Source organism: Bombina bombina, chromosome 1 (genome assembly GCF_027579735.1).
Source record: "Bombina bombina isolate aBomBom1 chromosome 1, aBomBom1.pri, whole genome shotgun sequence".
NCBI classification, from domain to species: Eukaryota; Metazoa; Chordata; class Amphibia; order Anura; family Bombinatoridae; genus Bombina; species Bombina bombina.
In genome coordinates, this window is record NC_069499.1 from 1,582,489,708 (window position 1) to 1,582,508,444 (window position 18,737).

At 39.6% G+C, this 18,737-nt stretch overlaps 1 protein-coding gene across 2 annotated transcripts in view; it reads left to right on the forward strand.

Annotated features, from left to right (window-relative positions):
- B3GNTL1 (UDP-GlcNAc:betaGal beta-1,3-N-acetylglucosaminyltransferase like 1) overlaps window positions 1–18,737 on the forward strand; it is a 1,507,642-nt gene that overhangs the window by 108,539 nt on the left and 1,380,366 nt on the right. For both annotated transcript variants that reach the window (XM_053710298.1, XM_053710307.1), the window contains exon 4: window positions 9,824–9,923. In XM_053710298.1, the coding sequence (XP_053566273.1) occupies window positions 9,824–9,923 (100 nt within the window). The remainder of the gene's footprint in view (window positions 1–9,823; window positions 9,924–18,737) is intronic.

Here is an 18,737-nt window from a genome sequence, read left to right on the forward strand (position 1 = left end):
CAAGGAGGTGGCGTCGGTATTTTACTTTCCTCTCGTTGCACCTTCCAACAAATACAGCCCTTCTCTTCACTCACATTTTCTTCATTTGAAGCACACATGATTCGGTTATTCTCTCCCCTCTCTATACGTGTTGCAGTCATATACCGCCCCCCTGGCTCCCCAACTGAATTTTTAGATCACTTTGCTGCCTGGCTTCCTTATTTCCTTTCCTCAGACACCCCTGCCCTCATTCTTGGCGACTTTAACATCCCTCTTGACAATCCCAATGTCTCCTCTGCAACACAACTTCTTCAACTCACTTCCTCTTTCGGCCTGTCACAATGGACTGACTCTCCCACTCACAAAGATGGTCATTCCCTTGATCTGATTTTCACCTATCGATGCACTCTTTCAAATTTAACAAACTCCCCTTTTTCTCTCTCTGACCATCATCTCCTAACTTGCAACATCACTTCCCTACCAACAACTCCCCCTCCCTCTACCCCTCACACCAAACTTCACAGAAGCACTAAGTCACTAGATCTGCATCAGCTTGTTAGCTCTCTCAAACCTCTCCTCTCATCCATGACTTCCTTTTCCTGCCCTGACCAATCTATCTGCCAGTATAACTCCACCCTTACATCGGTCATTGACACTCTGGCCCCTCCAACCTTAGCTCAGAAACCACACTCTCATCCTCAGCCCTGGCATACTCCTCTGACACGATACCTACGCAGATGCTCCCGTACTGCTGAGCGACATTGGAGGAAATCTCGGAGTTCAGCTCACTTTCTTCACTACAAGTTCATCCTGAACTCCTACTATTCTGCCCTTAATCTTTATAAGCAACAATATTTTTCTAATATATAAAACAAGGGGTACCCAATAGGTAGAATTAGCAACTCTTTAAGTGTGATAATCCCCAATAATCACACTAAAATTAGAAAAATGTACAAAAGTTAGGAGTGCGCTCAAAAGAGCTCTACCACAATATTAATTTAATAATATAAAAGTAGGAATGGAATCAAACCTGATATTATAAATGAAATTTTATTTCAATATATATTCCACTAAAAACTTATTAGCAATAAAACACAAAAGCATATATATGATATAATAAGGTGCACCTTATATTTACTACACAGTTAGCACAGTTTATTTGAACCGTATTATATTAACGGAAAAAATATAAAAGAGGTATAGTTCAGCGTGTTGCTTTTATTTGTATCCAAACTTTGCAACAAAATTGTTTAGGCAACTCTGGAATGGAGTATCAAGTCTTTAAAAGTGTCGAATAATTATTCGATTGAGCAAGATGTTATTTATTTCCAGGTGGATATATTGTAAGTGTCTCTTGTATATATTTATCATCGAAGGTTAATATTGCCCATACAGATGGTTTACTCACCAGAATTCGAAAGTTACAGGTTTCACTTCTGTCTTTCTCTGACCCAATACTTTCCCAGCACTTTCCTTTTTGGGTATAGTAGTCGGCGTTCTGTTAGCCGTTAGCCGTTAGGTCGGATTCTGACGTGTCTCAAACACGTGCTATGCTCATCCGCCAATCACTGGATCAGGTTACCGGTGAGTTTGTTTTTCAAAAGAGCAAAATGTTCCGTGAATAGAAGTATATCAATAAATGTTCCAAGGGATATTATCTCACCAATGTAGGTCACTTTAACACCTTTACTCCCTGGAAACTTGACAGAAGTTCAGATTATGTCCAAATCGGAACTTTTACGTTTTCCAGATGCGATCCAGTGCTTTCTTTATGAGACGTCCACATCAAGCTGGCCAGCTTTCGTAGAGTCATCTCAGGATCTCCTCCTCTCTTGTTACTTCCTCACATTCCCATTTACAGGACTTCTCCAGACTGGCCCCCATCTTGTGGAATTCCCTGCCTCGCTCCATAAGACTCTCCCCTAGTTTTAACAGCTTCAAGCACTCCCTAAAAACTCTACTATTCAGGGATGCATACAACCAACACTAACCTTTCCTAACGCCATTGCTTTCCCCTTGAACCCCTTAGATTGTAAGCGTATGGGCCCAGCTGTTTACAGATCGCTTCATAAGAGCCGACTACAACAGTGAAACTCTCGGCAGGGCCCTCTACCCACTTGACCCCTACAAAAGCTATCCTGTACACCAGGGGTGTCCAAACTTTGCTCTCCAGAGGTTTTGGAACTACATTTCCCATGATGCTCAGCTAGATAAAATGCTGGCTGAGCATCATCGGAAATGTAGTTCCAAAACCTCTGGAGAGCAAAGTTTGGACACCCCTGCTGTACACCGACTATGTTTACAGCACTGCGGAATCTGTTGGCGCTCTACAAATACCTGATGATAATAATAATAATAATAATAAATGCTGCCAGGTTTTATATAATGTTAATATAGGAGTTTAATGTCAATATAGGGGGAACTCTGTATGCATATATCTACACAGGGGGGAGATTATAAAACCAGAAAAGCTATCTAAATGTTACTTAAAAAGGAGGGGTACTATGGATTTACTCTATCTTTCAGGTATGAGTTAACTGCATGGTCACAGGTCTCTATAGTAATAAATAAGAATATGGATGTGTCCCAACAAAGGACTTGCAAAAGATCAACTAACATTGACAGGAATGGGGACATATATGATCTATTTTTTAGCCTTTAGTGTATGTAAGTGGTATGAATAACTGTATTTGATAAGAGAAGACATGTAAGGTTAACCAGGGACTATCCTAAGAGTGTGAAATAAATCTAGAGAAATGAAAGCTCTCCCTGGTATGACTTGTATCTGGTTACAGCCGGGGGATCTACAATTTAATAGATAAACAAAAAAAAGTGTATTCATTGAGCTAGGTCACACAATCTGGGGATCCAAAGTCAGTGTTGGAGAAGCTACATGCACTCATAAAGTAGCTATACATTGAATTGTAAATTGTTGCTGCAGTTACAATAGTATGTGTGCTATACAGTAAAATTAGCTTAAAGAATATATAACCATACAGGTACAGGGGACATGTGAAACCAACCCCAACAGCATATACAAAAAAAATCAGATCCTGAAACAATTTAACCAAGACAAACCACGAAAATTAGTCAACTAATTGCTAAACAAACTGGTGCATAGATATTTGAGCTTGTATAATATATAAACGTTCTAGAGAATAGGATGGGAGGTTACCCACACCCAATATATCAAGACTGGGTGCATCTAGAGAAAGATCTCGCTTATTAATAAAAGCATTTTATTAATTCAGCCTACTCCAACTCGACATCTATACTGCCAGACCTGATGTATATTCGGTCTACCGTAGACAACAGAGCAACCGTCCTGCTTCAGTGTACCAAGTGACAGTCCCAACACATAGCAAAGCAAGCGTCTCCCCATCCTGTGGGCCCCCTCACAAAATACACGTCCCTCAGAAAGAAGGTAAGCAAACCCTGAGTCTCGACAAGAGGAGCCGGCCGCATCTCCCCGGACAGAGACCAAAGGCAAGTAATCCAGTTCTGTGTAAGGAACATGTGAGGGTAAGAACGTCAAGCGTGTGTTCGGGAGTGTCTTCCTTCTACTTATCAGTTCGATGGTCGCCTGTATGTGCTTCCGTGAAGCCTTGATGTAGGGGGACTGAATGCCAATAGAATATTGCAGAGCCCCGCTTTTATCTCTACCTCCTGCAGCTTGACCTGGAACCCAGCTAGACCTCTCCTTCTGAGATAGTAAAAGCCGCTGTGCTGTAGCTATTTTCTCTGTCGGCACCATGATTTCTAAGCCGTTGTTTACTGGATGCCCAGCACCATCTTGTTTATGGGATTCTCTAGTAATAACAATAAGATCGTCAAACCCTCTGTCTATCTTGTTTTCCAGTTCCTTTAAAAGAGCAAAAATGTCTGTTTGATATAACTCCATCACGAGTTGGCAGCAAGCAAATCTCCTTTACCCCGGGCTACCGAGGGGGGGGGGTTCGTAAAGTTGATAGTAGAAGTCTGGCGACCTTTTTTACAAAAGTCCTAGCTAGTACTCCAAACGGCTCTGTAACGCAGTGAAATTTATATGCCTCTAATCCGCTAGGCTTTAAATAGCTGATGCAGCAATCTATAAAAGAGAGATCAGTGGATTTCAGAAGATATTCAGGGGTATTCTTGTAGTGGTTCCAGAGCTGCTCTTAAATGCGACTTATCATGGCCGCCGGTTAGACACGCCCCCGCACACTCTTTTTTTTTATATGCACACTGAGTATGTGCAAGAGCTCACAGTGTGTACATATGTAGGTCTGTGATTGGCTAATGGCTATCACATGATACAGTTATATAGACACTTTCTGAGGCACCAGCTGCTACTGAGCAGGTGCATGAGCTCACAGTGTATACATATCTGAGTCTGTGATTAGCTGATGGCTGTCACATGATACATTTATCGGCACACTGTCTGAGGCACCAGCTCCTACTGAGCATGTGCAAGAGCTCAGTTTGTACATATGTGTCTGTGATTGGCTAATGGCTAAATTAAAGAAGTTTGAAATCTATAATTACTGCTCATTTAAGATTCAGAATAAGTGCTTTTGCATTATCTTTTTATTATGCTTTTGATCATTATGCAATTCTACTGTATTTAAAGGGACACTAAACCCAAATTTTTTCTTCCGTGATTCAGATAGAGCATGACATTTTAAACAACTTTCTAATTTACTCTGATTATCAAATTTTATTCATTCTCTTGGTATCTTTATTTGAAATGCAAGAATGTAAGTTTAGATGCCGGCCCATTTTTTGGTGAACAACCTGGGTTGTTCTTGCCGATTAGTGGATAAATTCATCCACCAAAAAAAAGTGCTGTCCAGAGGCTGAACCAAAAAAAAGCTTAGATGCCTTTTTTTCAAATAAAGATAGCAAGAGAACAAAGAAAAATTGATAATAGGAGTAAATTGTAAAGTTGCTTAAAATTGCATGCTCTATCTGAATCACGAAAGAAAAAATTTGGGTTCAGTGTCCCTTTAATGGTGCTTTAGGTTTAATGTCCCTTTTTAAAGGGTCCAGAAGCTGCAATAATCAAGAACACTTTAATAAACAGGACAATGTTGATTGCCATTTTCTTTGCTCTGTGTATAATGACTTCTAAGCTAATAAAGCTGTGAATTACCTCTATAATGCCAAGCACAGAACTGTAAGAGAACTGGGAGATTGTATAATCTGTAAATGAAGAGTTTTCTACTTCACATTGCAGACTTTACAAGCCCTACCCCTGCTACATGTCCGTAACATAATGTCAGCATAATGGCAGTGGCTAGCTGTGTCTAGTGGTGGGGATGAGCTAAGACCTCTAATCATTACGGAGAGGTCCCTAAAAAAAAGTTTGAAACACAATTTTTTTTTTATATATATAATTTTTATTGAGGTGAAACAGCGTACAATAAATATTACATTCCTCCAGCTTATCATGTAACAAGATGTGTAAATATTACAAAATAACATAACTATTGTCAGAGCATCCTATAATCACTATCTGAGGGTAAACTCCTAAGCAGTAGGATGTTCTCAAAATGTATACGCTCGTATGGAAGGATAAACCAGTTACGTGTCACACGTGTATTTTAGTTTTTTTTAACTTATAAATACGATCATATATCCCCTTTTTATTATAATTAGGAAACTTATAAAGTTTTATCCCAAATTGATATGCTAGGGTCTCTCGTGGACCCATAACTATTAGTTTAACAGAGGGGATGTTAGGGGGGATAGGGAAACAAGTAAAATGGATGCAGTTTCCTGTGCTTATCAAATAAGCCTGGTGTGGGGGGTAGAGAGTTGACGAGCGTGTACTATAGGAGCTCATTGGACTATAGGATAGCTGAAAAATGTAGCTTCTAGTAATGGGGGGAGGGGGTCAGAGTTAATTATATAAAATTGACACTCATTATAGTGCTAGGGTAATAGAATAACATAAGGAACTAAGTAACAGATGGCGAGTAATGAACCTATATAGCGTAAGATGTTTGAAATTTGTACACTAATAGGGCCCAGCAAAATTTTTATTATAAGAGCGTTGGGTGGATAATGTCAGTAACACAGGGATATGGTGTTTCCTCGCCTAAGACGTATGATTACATTGTAGAAGGTCCTGTTTAAACACACAATCTCAGGTGAGTGTAATTGTAAGTAAATTTGGGTGTCTCTGCCCCTGCCGCTGGCAGAGACCCTCCATGACTCATCTCCTCAGCATAATCCTATCATAATGTGTTAAAAACATGACGGCAAAGGAAAACCTAGTAAGTTAGCGCTAACCACACTTACAGATGTGCCCTCTCCAAGGAGTAGGCTTTGACTTTAGACTGTGTCCCTAACTTAGCGTTAACGTTGGCTATGTACAGAGATATAGTTAAAGCACAAGTATCCAAGTTTGTAGCATATAACGGGAGCTAACATGTTATTCAAAAACTCAATATATTAATTTGGCTAGTGTCAAAAGGGATACAAACATCTTAGAGAACAGTAGTATGAGCTCTCTTAGTTGGTATGAGTCTATTCTATGGCAGCTTATAACATAGAGAGCTGCAAATAATGTTCTCCAAACGAGAAGCTCATCCTACCCCAACTTTATGGACAGTCCAGCCAGCTCTCCCAGGACACACTTGCCTGCACCAGGGAGTGTAGAAGACTTGTTGCTCATCCTGGAATGTTTACTTTGCAGCTAATGATGATGTCAAGCTGATCCTGGAGCCAGTATCTGCAGTTCGAAGAACATCAGGATGTCTTCCCGGGAACGGGGTAATTTCTGTCATAGGGTTCCTTTTCAAACTCCTACCCTTAGTTGTTGTAGTGGCAGAAGTCTCTGGTACTGCCTCGTCGCTCCAGAGCTCAATATTCTCATCAGCCATAGGTAAGTAATGACACTGGGTATCCAGTGCTTCAGTCTCGTCGCCACATCGTTGATCTTTGTCCAGCACATCACTTCTCCTATACACATCCGATAGGGGAATATCGTCTGGCGTAGTAATCTTTTGTTCCGCCACAGAAGCAATTACCAGGGATAGGTCGTTTTCTAAGGCTGTCAGATTATTTCGCTGATGTGTTTTATGTAGAAGCGTCATTCCGCTATCAAGTAGTGTAACAGGCTCTACGACTGCCTCCTCTTCAGCTGCCCGGATTCCATTAGTCCCAGCTGTCTCAAGTTGCATGATAGACTCTTAAGTCGGCTTCTGTATCTTACGACGTCCAGCTTCAATCCCAGGGTCAGCAGCATGCGCAGCCAATCCGTTTTTTAATCCCATAAACTGGTTATGCAAGATGTCCAGCAGTCTACTCTCACAGCTAAAGAGCTCCAGCATTATGTCCACATGTGGACTGGAAAATGGCCGCTCCTTGGCAGACTCAGTGCAAGGCTCCATAAAGCGATATATTTTTCTTCTTTCTCCTACTTTCTATGCTGTACACTCCGGTTCTATGGACCAGCAGATACCCGAATGGGTATGGGTAATTTAAACTAAGCTGAATGGTCAAATATATAGGTAATTGCAAAATATAGCCGGAGATTTAGTAATGTGTGACCGTTCAGCTCCGATGCTAGCCCCGCCCTCCTTGAAACACAAATTTTAATTTGAAAGATATTTATCTAACTATACAGGTTCTTTATGTGCAGGAGAGACACCTACATTACAATATAAGGTCTAAAAAAATCCCAAAGATTTTATACCGCCCCCTGCTAATCTCGTGCAGGCAGGAGCTGTCAATCTCCCCGGCTTGATAAATCGAGCCCCTAGGTGCAGCTTATTTTACCCCAATTGAGCTTTTCACAGAGGAGAGCTTTCCTGAAATACATCACTCTGATCCTCCCTAGTAAGGTCAGTCCAGCCCCGAAATACCAGACAATCCTCGTCTGAACAAGGAAAACGGCAACCCCAGATGATTGTTCGGCCTCCTTTAGGTCGCGTCAGTGAGGTGCAGCCATAAGCACATTGTGCAAGGAGTCAACTTCTGGTTCCCCCATCACCCATAGGTAGACTTTCCCTAGAGTCATATTACAAATGCATATAAAAAGAGAAGCAGTCTGCAGTGACTTGTTATCTGGCCCGGATACCACCTTGGGAGTAGCTTCTTTTTGCCCAATTTTGCTTTTTCACTGAGAACTTTCAGGGATACACCTCTTGAAATACTGGTGGGTTGCATGTTCCTGGTCTTCTCTGCTTCAGCCAATTAGAGACAGATGTAAATGAGCTTGTGCTCTGAGCTAACCAGTGCACAATGTTGCAGGGTCAGAAGTAGGACACATTCCAGCCATATTGTGGGAGGGGAACAAGTACAATCTTCAGAGATATTTTGCAACAAAACAGGCAAATGAAACTGTACATCTAATGTTGTTTAATGGGACATTACATTTTAAGCTTTAAGTCCCCTTTTATTTAAATACAAATGTAAATTAAAAGGCTCCTAGTCACCTATGAATAGTAAAAAAAAAGTTATGGTTTCCTATTTATTTTGTCTGATTATCCTGTAATTTAACTCATTCTGCTGCTTTTAGAGAGTCTGGAGTATATTCTCAACAGTCTTGACCCTGCAAAATGCTTCACAGTAAATTCTTGATCAATTTAAAAACTAATTTGGATCTGTCCCTAAATAAAAACAGCAAAGGAGTAAAGATAAATAACAATGCACATTCTGCTTAACCCCTTCCCGCCTTTAGGATGTTCCATGCCACCCTAACAGCGCTGGACTTTTAATGCCTTTAGGACGGCGTGGAACGTCCTACCTTATATGGCGTTCTGCAGCCTCCTCCTTTTAGGCAGTGGCAGATGAGACTGGGAGCATGGCCCATGATCCCTACTTTGTAATCACGTGATTGCATCGACCATCGCGTTATTTCAATTTTGCAGCAAGTGTTTACATCAGACGTTCGTTCCGATCTAAGCTCTTGCCTACTGGCGTGGAGGGGTTAAGAAAACATTTGCTTTGTGTGCAGATCATTTCCAGTGCAGTGTGCTGCTATATGCGGTGCACATATAAAACAAAAAAAACTAAACTAAGCAAAATACTTTGTCTTTTTTTACTTTCATGATTGTTTTACTGGTAATCCACCTTAAAGGGATAGAAAAGTCAAAATTAAACTCGCATGATTCATTTTAAGACTTATTTTTTAAATGTGCTTTTTTTCTCTTGGTATCCCTTGTTGAAAAATAATAAGCACATATCATACACTAGTGGGTGCTACCTGCTGATTTGTTCCTGCACACATTTGTCTTTTGTGATTGGCTAACTAGATGTGTTCAGCTAGCTGCCAGAAGTACATTGCTCTTTCAGCAAAGGATAACAAGACAATGAAGCAAATTTGATAATAGATGTAAATTGTAATGTTGTTTAAAGTTGTATGTTCTATCCAAATCATGAAAGAAAATGTTGGGGTTTCCTGTCCCTTTAAGAGAACAAATGATTAGAGAGACACCGTGAGGGAGAGAAAGGAGAACTACTAGTTTACAGAAAAGTAGATAACTGTATTAACCCATTCTTGCCTGGGAGAAACTGGAAGAAACACTGTTTTTAAAAGTATTTTACAGCCATATCCACTAAAATAAATAATGAATGTGTATTATACTTTCTATTAAGAGAGCTATTACCGCACATACACAGGTTCTTGTGCCACTAATACAATCTAATAGTGGTTAATTGCTAATTTTATTAATCTGCTATTTCTTATAGCACAAAAGCTTTATAGTTCAACACAGAATGCCCAGAAGCGTTTCATAGAAATAAAAGCGAAACCGCTTAGCACATACACAAAATAGTTATGTAATGTTATTCTATGTAGTAGAAATGTATAGGTATATACCAGTGACATGTACTGTAATCTTTATCTCTTCTACAGGACAAATCCTCTGAAATAATCAATATCTGGAAAATCCGGTTTGAAGAAAGAGGGATCGGTGTAGTGGTCGGGGGTCACGACTCCCCCCAGCCGCGAGGAGGTAGGAAACAGTTTGTGCCCCTCCTGTGTATTTTATCCAGCACAATTGTGCTATTTACAAGAGAGAACTTTTATGTAGCATTGTAAGTCTGGCAATCTCATATTTCTGCCCACATAAGACAAGTTCATTGCGAAAAAACACTTTGGTACATTTATATATGTAGTAAGAGCTTGTGTAAGTGCTGAGCTTGTGATTATCTGCGTGTAACTTTTATTTCTCATGTTCTGGGCAATGTATTTACTGTATACTTGTATCGTCATCAATCTGTGTGGTTTTCCTAATCACTTGTACTGGTTACTCATTACAATGTGTTGGTATAACCTTGTGAGAGTTCAGATCCAGAATAAAAGATCATCTCACCAACAGACGGCCCCTTTATCTCACCAACAGATGGCCCCTTTATCTCGCCGACAGACGGCCCCTTTATCTAGCCGACAGGCGGCCCCTTTATGTCGTGGACAGTCCTTATCCCTGTGTTTGCAGGGCTGTAAGCTTGATGCCTCTATTACGTAAGATACACACTGCAATCAGCTTGTATCTCATGCTGTTGCTGGATGTCTACATCTGAGGCTATCCATCAACAGTGCAGTAACAGTCAAATATGACTATTACTCTGTATACTGTCACTGTGACAGCAAAAATGCTCCTAGCAAAAGCTATTGCTGCTTTAGTGTTAGCATTTCCTCTGCACATGCATTTGAGGCATAGCTAGATATTCTCAGTGCACCAGCATTGAAATACTGCAGCTGTCGAGAGAGCCAGTGGGACTTGTCATATCATCGAAGATGCAAGTTGTGTCATTAACAGATGATACTTTAGGCTCTCTGAGCAAGTGCTGTGTTTAAAATGTTGGTGCATGGAGCATACTTAAAGGGACACTAAACCCAAAAATGTTCTTTCATTATTCAGGTAGCGAATACAATTTTAAACAACATTCCAATTTACTTCTATTTTTATAGCGCCGCCAAATTCCGTAGCGTTGGGTACAGTGATAGGGGTATACAATGACAAGGATTTGTTATAAAATACAAAACATAACAAACAAAACAAATCTAGTACAGGAGGAAGAGAGCCCTGCTCCGGAGAGCTCACAGTCTATAGGTTTAGGGTGCAGAGACATAAGGTTGGGGTAGCTTGTTAAATCAGTTGTATTTGCAGCAGTGAGTCAGGCAGTTCATGTATTAGTTTGGTTCGGATGCGGGATGGAGGAGAGATGGTAAGCCTCTCTGAATAGGTGGGTTTTCAAGGATTGTCTGAAGCTATACAAGGTTGGAGACAGTCTAATGGAGCGGGGTAGAGAGTTCCAGAGGACAGGAGCAGCACATGAGAAGTCTTGGAGGCGGGAGTGGGACGTAGAGATAACAGGAGTGTAGAGACGTAGGTCAGAGGTTGATCGAAGAGGACGGGATGGGGAATATATCACGATGAGAGAGGAAATATAGTTGGGAGTTAGACTGTTGAGTGCTTTGTAGGTTAGGGCTAATACTTTAAATTGTATTCTGGAGTGTATGGGGAGCCAGTGTAGAGACTGGCGGAGCAGAGCAGCTGATGTAGATCGTCGACTTAGGTGAATGAGTCTAGCAGAAGCATTCATAATAGATTGGAGGGAGGAGAGGCGATGTTTTGGAAGGCCATTTTTTGCGTGACAAAATGAGGGAATGAATAAGTATTATTGTAGATTTTTGAGTAAGGAAGGGACGAATTCTTGAAATGTTGCGTAGGTGTGAACGGCAGGATTTGGTAAGCGTTTGTATATGTGGGTTGAATGTGAGTTCTGAGTCTTGTGTGACCCCAAGGCAGTGGACCTGGGGTGAGGTTTTGAGAATAGAGTCTCCAACCATCAGAGAAATGTCAGGTGTTGTATGTCTCGAAGAGGGGGGGATAAGAAGCAGCTCAGTTTTGGACAGATTGAGTTGGAGGTAGTGTGAAGACATCCAAGAGAAAATTGCAGAGGCAGTCATAAATCTGGTTGAGTAAAGAGGGAGAGATATCAGGAGAGGAAAGATAGATTTGGGTATCATCAGCATATAGGTAGTACTGGAATCCAAAGGAGGCTATAAGTTTTCCAAAGCAGGATGTATAAAGAGAGAAAAGCAAGGGGCCCAAGACAGAGCCTTGCAGTACTCCAACTGAGAGAGGCATAGGATCACAAGATATGTTGTTAAAGGAAACTGAAAACGAGCGGTTTGAAAGCTATGATACAAACCAGGAGAGGGCTGTGTCTCAGATGCCAAATGAATGTAGTATTTTTAGGAGGAGAGGATGGTCAACTGTGTCAAAAGCTGCGGACAGGTCAAGAAGAATTAGTAAGGAGTAATGGCCTTTTGCTTTAGCTGATAACAGGTCATTTGTTACTTTAGCAAGAGCGGTTTCTGTTGAGTGTTTAGGGCGGAAACCAGATTGTAGTGGATCAAGTAAGGAGTTAGTTGTGAGAAATTGAGTTAGCCGATTATAGACTAGTTGTTCCAATAATTTTGAAGCAAAGGGAAATAAGGAGACCGGTCGATAGTTAGAAGGCGTGGAGGGGTCAAGCAGCTTTTTTAGAATTGGTATGATTAACGCATGCTTGAATGTGTCAGGAAATGTGCCAGCAGTGAGAGATTGGTTAAAGAGATGAGTTAGGGTTGGGGTTAGTGAAGCAGAGAGAGGAAATAAGTTGTGAAGGAATAGGGTCAAGTGGGCAGGTTGTGAGATGAGCCAATGATAGGAGTGCAGAGACTTCTTCCTCTGTTACAGGAGTGAAGTAGCATAGGTTTTTGTTAATAGAAGGGGTGGGTAGGATCGCTGGGTTTGCGGGGTGCGAGGTGCAGATCTCTTTTCTAATGGTGTCAATTTTATTTTTGAAGTGATCAGCAATAATTTGAGCAGTGAGGTTGGTAGTGGGTGGGGGGGCAGGCGGACGTAGAAGGGAGTTAAAGGTTGAGAACAGTTTTCTGGGGTTGGATGCATGAGATGACACAAGGGAGGAGAAAAAGACTTGTTTGGCCAGGCTGAGCGCAGAGTTGTAGGACTTAAAGGGACAGTCTAGTATAAATTAAACTTTCATTATTCAGATAGGACTTTTAATTTTAATCAACTTTCAAATTTACTTTTTTCATCAAATTTGCTTTTTTTCTCTTGGTATTCTTAGTTTAAACTAAACATAGGTAGGCTCATATGCTAATTTCTAAGTCTTTGAGGGCTGCCTCTTATCACAGGCTTTTTAAATCTCTTTTCAACACAAAGAGACAGAAAGTACACGTGGGCTATATAGATAACACTGTGTTCAGGCACAGGGGGTTATTTAAGATCTAGCACAACACAAAGAGACAGAAAGTACATGTGGGCCATATAGATAACACTGTGTTCAGACACAGGGGGTTATTTAAGATCTAGCACAACACAAAGACGGAAAGTACACGTGGGCCATATAGATAACACTGTGTTCAGACACAGGGGGTTATTTAAGATCTAGCACAACACAAAGACAGAAAGTACATGTGGGCCATATAGATAACACTGTGTTCAGACACAGGGGGTTATTTAAGATCTAGCACAACACAAAGAGACAGAAAGTACACGTGGGCTATATAGATAACACTGTGCTCAGGCACAGGGGGTTATTTAAGATCTAGCACAACACAAAGAGACAAAGTACACGTGGGCTATATAGATAACACTGTGTTCAGGCACAGGGGGTTATTTAAGATCTAGCACAACACAAAGAGACAGAAAGTACACGTGGGCCATATAGATAACACTGTGTTCAGGCACAGGGGGTTATTTAAGATCTAGCACAGCACAAAGAGACAAAGTACACGTGGGCTATATAGATAACACTGTGTTCAGGCACAGGGGGTTATTTAAGATTTAGCACAACACAAAGAGACAGAAAGTACATGTGGGCTATATAGATAACACTGTGTTCAGGCACAGGGAGTTATTTAAGATCTAGCACAACACAAAGAGACAGAAAGTACACGTGGGCCATATAGATAACTCTGTGTTCAGGCACAGGGGGTTATTTAAAATCTAGCACAACACAAAGAGACAGAAAGTACACGTGGGCCATATAGATAACACTGTGTTCAGGCACAGGGGGTTATTTACGATTTAGCACAACACAAAGTGACAGAAAGTACACGTGGGCCATATAGATAACACTGTGTTCAGGCACAGGGGGTTATTTAAGATCTAGCACAACACAAAGAGACAGAAAGTACACGTGGGCCATATAGATAACTCTGTGTTCAGGCACAGGGGGTTATTTAAGATCTAGCACAACACAAAGAGACAAAGTACACGTGGGCCATATAGATAACACTGTGTTCAGGCACAGGGGGTTATTTACGATCTAGCACAACACAAAGAGACAGAAAGTACACGTGGGCCATATAGATAACACTGTGTTCAGGCACAGGGGGTTATTTAAGATTTAGCACAACACAAAGAGACAAAGTACATGTGGGCCATATAGATAACTCTGTGTTCAGGCACAGGGGGTTATTTAAGATCTAGCACAAAAGTTAAAATGGGGAGAGAGTAAGCGCTAAAAAGCTTAAAAGGCTAGTAAAAGGTACATTTTAATACATATAAAAATTTACAAATGGCAATCAGACGCATGGATCCATGTCTGACTTAACAAAAAAAAAAATATATATATATATAATAAACAAATCTAAAAATATCTAAAAATATCCAATGGAGTATAGCATGTGACGCTGACTTAGTGAGCCAGTGATGAGGAGTTAGGACATGTACATTCAATAATATAAACAACCTAAGTGAGTGATTGAGTGCACACAATAGCTTTCAACAAAGAAAAATAGCATTCACAAAAAATAGTGTTCACAAAAATTGGCGTACATAAAAAATGTTCAAATGTTCAACCGGTTATATGTAAGTGAATCCAGTAGTGTTTCCTCCAAAGTGACGTGTAGAAATATAACGTGAAGTCAATAATAGTAGAATGTAAACGTTGAGTGGGTCAAATTATTGTGGTTCAGCTGCTAAATTAAAAAATTGTAAATCCGTGAGGTGTATAAAAATAAAAATAAAAATAACTTGTGAAAAAATCCACGTGGAAAACTTGAATTCAAATGATAAACAAAGGTCAAAAATCAAAAGACAAAAATCAAAAGACAAAAATATCAAAAGACAAAAATAGAAAATCAGTGATAATATTAATATTAAAAAGCACTAAAGATCTAGTGAAAACAAATCCTTAATTCAGATGTTAAAAATCCTTGGTAAGATCCATAGGCCTTTCTCAAGACTATCATAAGTATGGGATAAGTATGCTGCGGCACGAATAGAGAGAGATCTGTTCCTGAAACAAGGCATGGCTCTAGAAGACTTAAAACAAAAAGCTAGATTTAGAGGACATTATGGCCATTCGGCAAAATATTTAGCTAAACTAGCTAAAGGATGGTCTCAGAAGAATTTTATAGCCACAATTAAAATTGGGGACAGAAGGATCACCAATATAGCTGAGATAAGACGTGAATTCGTTAAATATTTTCAAGAGGTTTATTCAACAGGAACAGTTAATTCAAATAATAAACAAGACTTTTGGAAAAGAATAGTGCTACCTAGAATAGACCCACAGGATCTGAGACGATTAAATGAGCCTATATCGCTAGGTGAGATTTCAGATGCCATTAAGCAAGCTAAGTCCAACAAGGCGCCAGGTCCAGATGCTCTTCCATCAGAGTTTTATAAACTCTTACATGATCAAATTTTACCTATACTAGCAACACTTTTTAATGAGTATTATATTAAAAACCAGATGCAGTCGAGGTTCTTCTCAGCGTCGAATGTGGCTCTGATCTTGAAAAAAGATAAAAATCCAGAAATTGTGTCTTCTTACAGGCCTATATCGCTGTTAAATCAGGATTATAAGCTACTAACGGCTATTATTGCATCTAGACTTAAGAAGATGCTTGACCCACTAATACATCCGGATCAAGCAGGTTTTATGGTGGGTAGAAACGCGGTGAAGAACCTTCGAAAAGTGATGCTAGTTATTGACCATTTTTGGAGTAAAGTGATAAATAAGAAAAAGGCACATTCTAGCATAGACTTAGCTTTGCTTACAGTCGACGCTGAGAAGGCGTTTGACTGCATAGTGTGGGACCATCTGTTTACGGCACTTAAAGGATTTGGCCTTACAGGGAATTTCTATCAGTTTGTGCGGATTTTATATCAGGCCCCAACATCAGCTATCATTGTTAATGGGGAAGTATCTAAGAGTTTCACTCTCCAACGTGGCACGCGGCAAGGGTGCCCCCATTTCTCCCCTTTGCTTTTCAATTTATCTCTAGAGCCGTTAGCCATCCTATTAAGAAAGGAGTTAAAGGGAATTAAGCTCGGGGATAAAAACTTGGTGACATCACTATTTGCTGACGATATTTTACTTTTTCTAAGCAATACTAATCAATCCATACCCCAATTGCTAAAAATTATAGAAATTTTTAGTTCAATCTCGGGCTATAAAATCAATTGGGGGAAATCGGAACTGATGTGGATTTACAAACCGAAGTCCCCTGCCCTTCATCCTTTTAAAGAAGTACAGGAAATCAAGTACTTGGGTATTATTTTAAGTAAGAACCCTTCGTGCTGGTATGAATTAAATTTCCCAAAATGTATTGAGATGTTCAAGCAGAAACTATTAGCATGGCACAATTTACCCATCTCGCTTTCTGCTAGAGTAATGTTAGTTAAAGCAATTTTATTTCCAAAATGATTGTACTTGTTACAGAATCTTCCGTTGCTAATTACTAAAAAGGACTTAAAATTAGTCCAAAGTTTATTCAGTAGATTTATTTGGCATGGGAAGAAACCTAGGATTTCTTTATTTAAATTAGCATACTTCAAAGCACATGGCGGCTTAGCTCTCCCGAATCTTCAGTTCTACAATCTTGCCTCGCTGGTTAAATTTGTATTAGATTGGATACTAGAAAAAGATCAGGTTTCTTTTTTTGGATTAGAAACATATTTGCCTTGCAGGCACTGATCCATATACCTTTTGCGAAATTACCAGTAAATGTGAAACATATGTATACTTTTAAATACATAATTTTGGCATGGCAAAAAGTATGCGCGGAACTGCATATTAATTTTCGTAGATCTGCATTTCTGCCCTTAGTAGGGAACCCGGACTTTATACCGGGATGCACATATAAAATTTTCTCTACATGGGCTAGTAATGGCCTCAAAAACTGAAAAGATATGTGTGTAGAGGAGTCACTAGTGATTAAGACATTCGCAGAACTAAGGACTAATTTCAATTTACCAAAAACTTCTTTCTATGCTTATCTTCAGGCACAACATTGGATTGGATCTCTACGAGTAGAGGCTGAAAACTCTACGTCATTGGGAGATTTAGATGATGTAATCAAACTATATCAAGCAGGGAAAAGCTCCATTTCAATTTTATATAACCTACTTATTAAACATAGTGGGCTGTTGCATATTGAGGATTTAGAAAGAAAATGGAATAAGTTCCTCCCAAATGTTAATAAGGACCATATTCTACAAAGTTTTAGATTAATTGATCAAACTCAAGTTTTTGTAGACTGGAAGGAATCCCATTTTAAGTTAATAAATTTAGCATATGTGACACCAGCCAAGATGTCAAAATGGTATAAGACAGAAGTTAAATGTCCTAAATGTAGTGCTAAAGATGCAGATGAAATACACTGCTTCTGGAATTGCCCTAAAGCGTCCCAGTTCTGGAGCAAAGTGTGTTTTTGGGTGAATAAGGTAAATCCTTGCAATTTCAGTTTCGAGCCAAGACATATTTTTTTTCTTATAGGACAGGATTAACTTTATGTAAATACTAGACTCATAAATACATCGATTTTAGTAGGACGTAATGTCTTGCTCAGGAATTGGAAATCTCCACCTGAACCTAAATTCAAGGAGTTTGTAAATAAAGTTTATAATCAGATTACTATGGAACAATTCAATCTGAGAGACGCACACGATAAGTCAATACAAAGATTTTTCTCTAAATGGGAAAAGGTTATACTAACCTTACCTATAGTTGCTCAACTACAGTTAGTTGCCCCATTCAGGGATTCCAGTTGGTTTGTGCAGCAACTAGAACTTGGTTTATTTCCTTCCGAATGGAAGGGCTAATTGTTCTATATGGGGACATTTAAGGGGGTCTTTGTGTCTGTTTTTTTTACTGTTTGTCTCTCCTTCCATCCCGAGGTCGAGTCGATTGACCAGTTTAGGAAGACCTAGATAGCTTACTAATTGCCAATTTCTAGAAGCCATTTTGTTTCTGTATATATTTAAGGTTTTTTTTTTGTTTTTTTTCTGTATGAGGTATAATAAGGGATAATTTATTATTGGTATTGAAGAAATGTTCTATCCCCTATTATGTAAGCAAGTGATTATAACTGTTATCCCTCTTTTTTTCTGTACCCATGAATGATATTTCAAATAAAAATTAAAAAAACAAAACAAAAAAAAAAACAACACAAAGATACAGAAAGTACACGTGGGCTATATAGATAACACTGTGTTCAGGCACAGGGGGTTATTTAAGATCTAGCACAACACAAAGAGACAGAAAGTACACGTGGGCCATATAGATAACACTGTGCTCAGGCACAGGGGGTTATTTAAGATCTAGCACAACACAAAGAGACTGAAAGTACACATGGGCCATATAGATAACACTGTGTTCAGGCACAGGGGGTTATTTAAGATCTAGCACAACACAAAGAGACAGAAAGTACACGTGGGCCATATAGATAACACTGTGTTCAGGCACAGGGGGTTATTTAAGATTTAGCACAACACACAGAGACAGAAAGTACACGT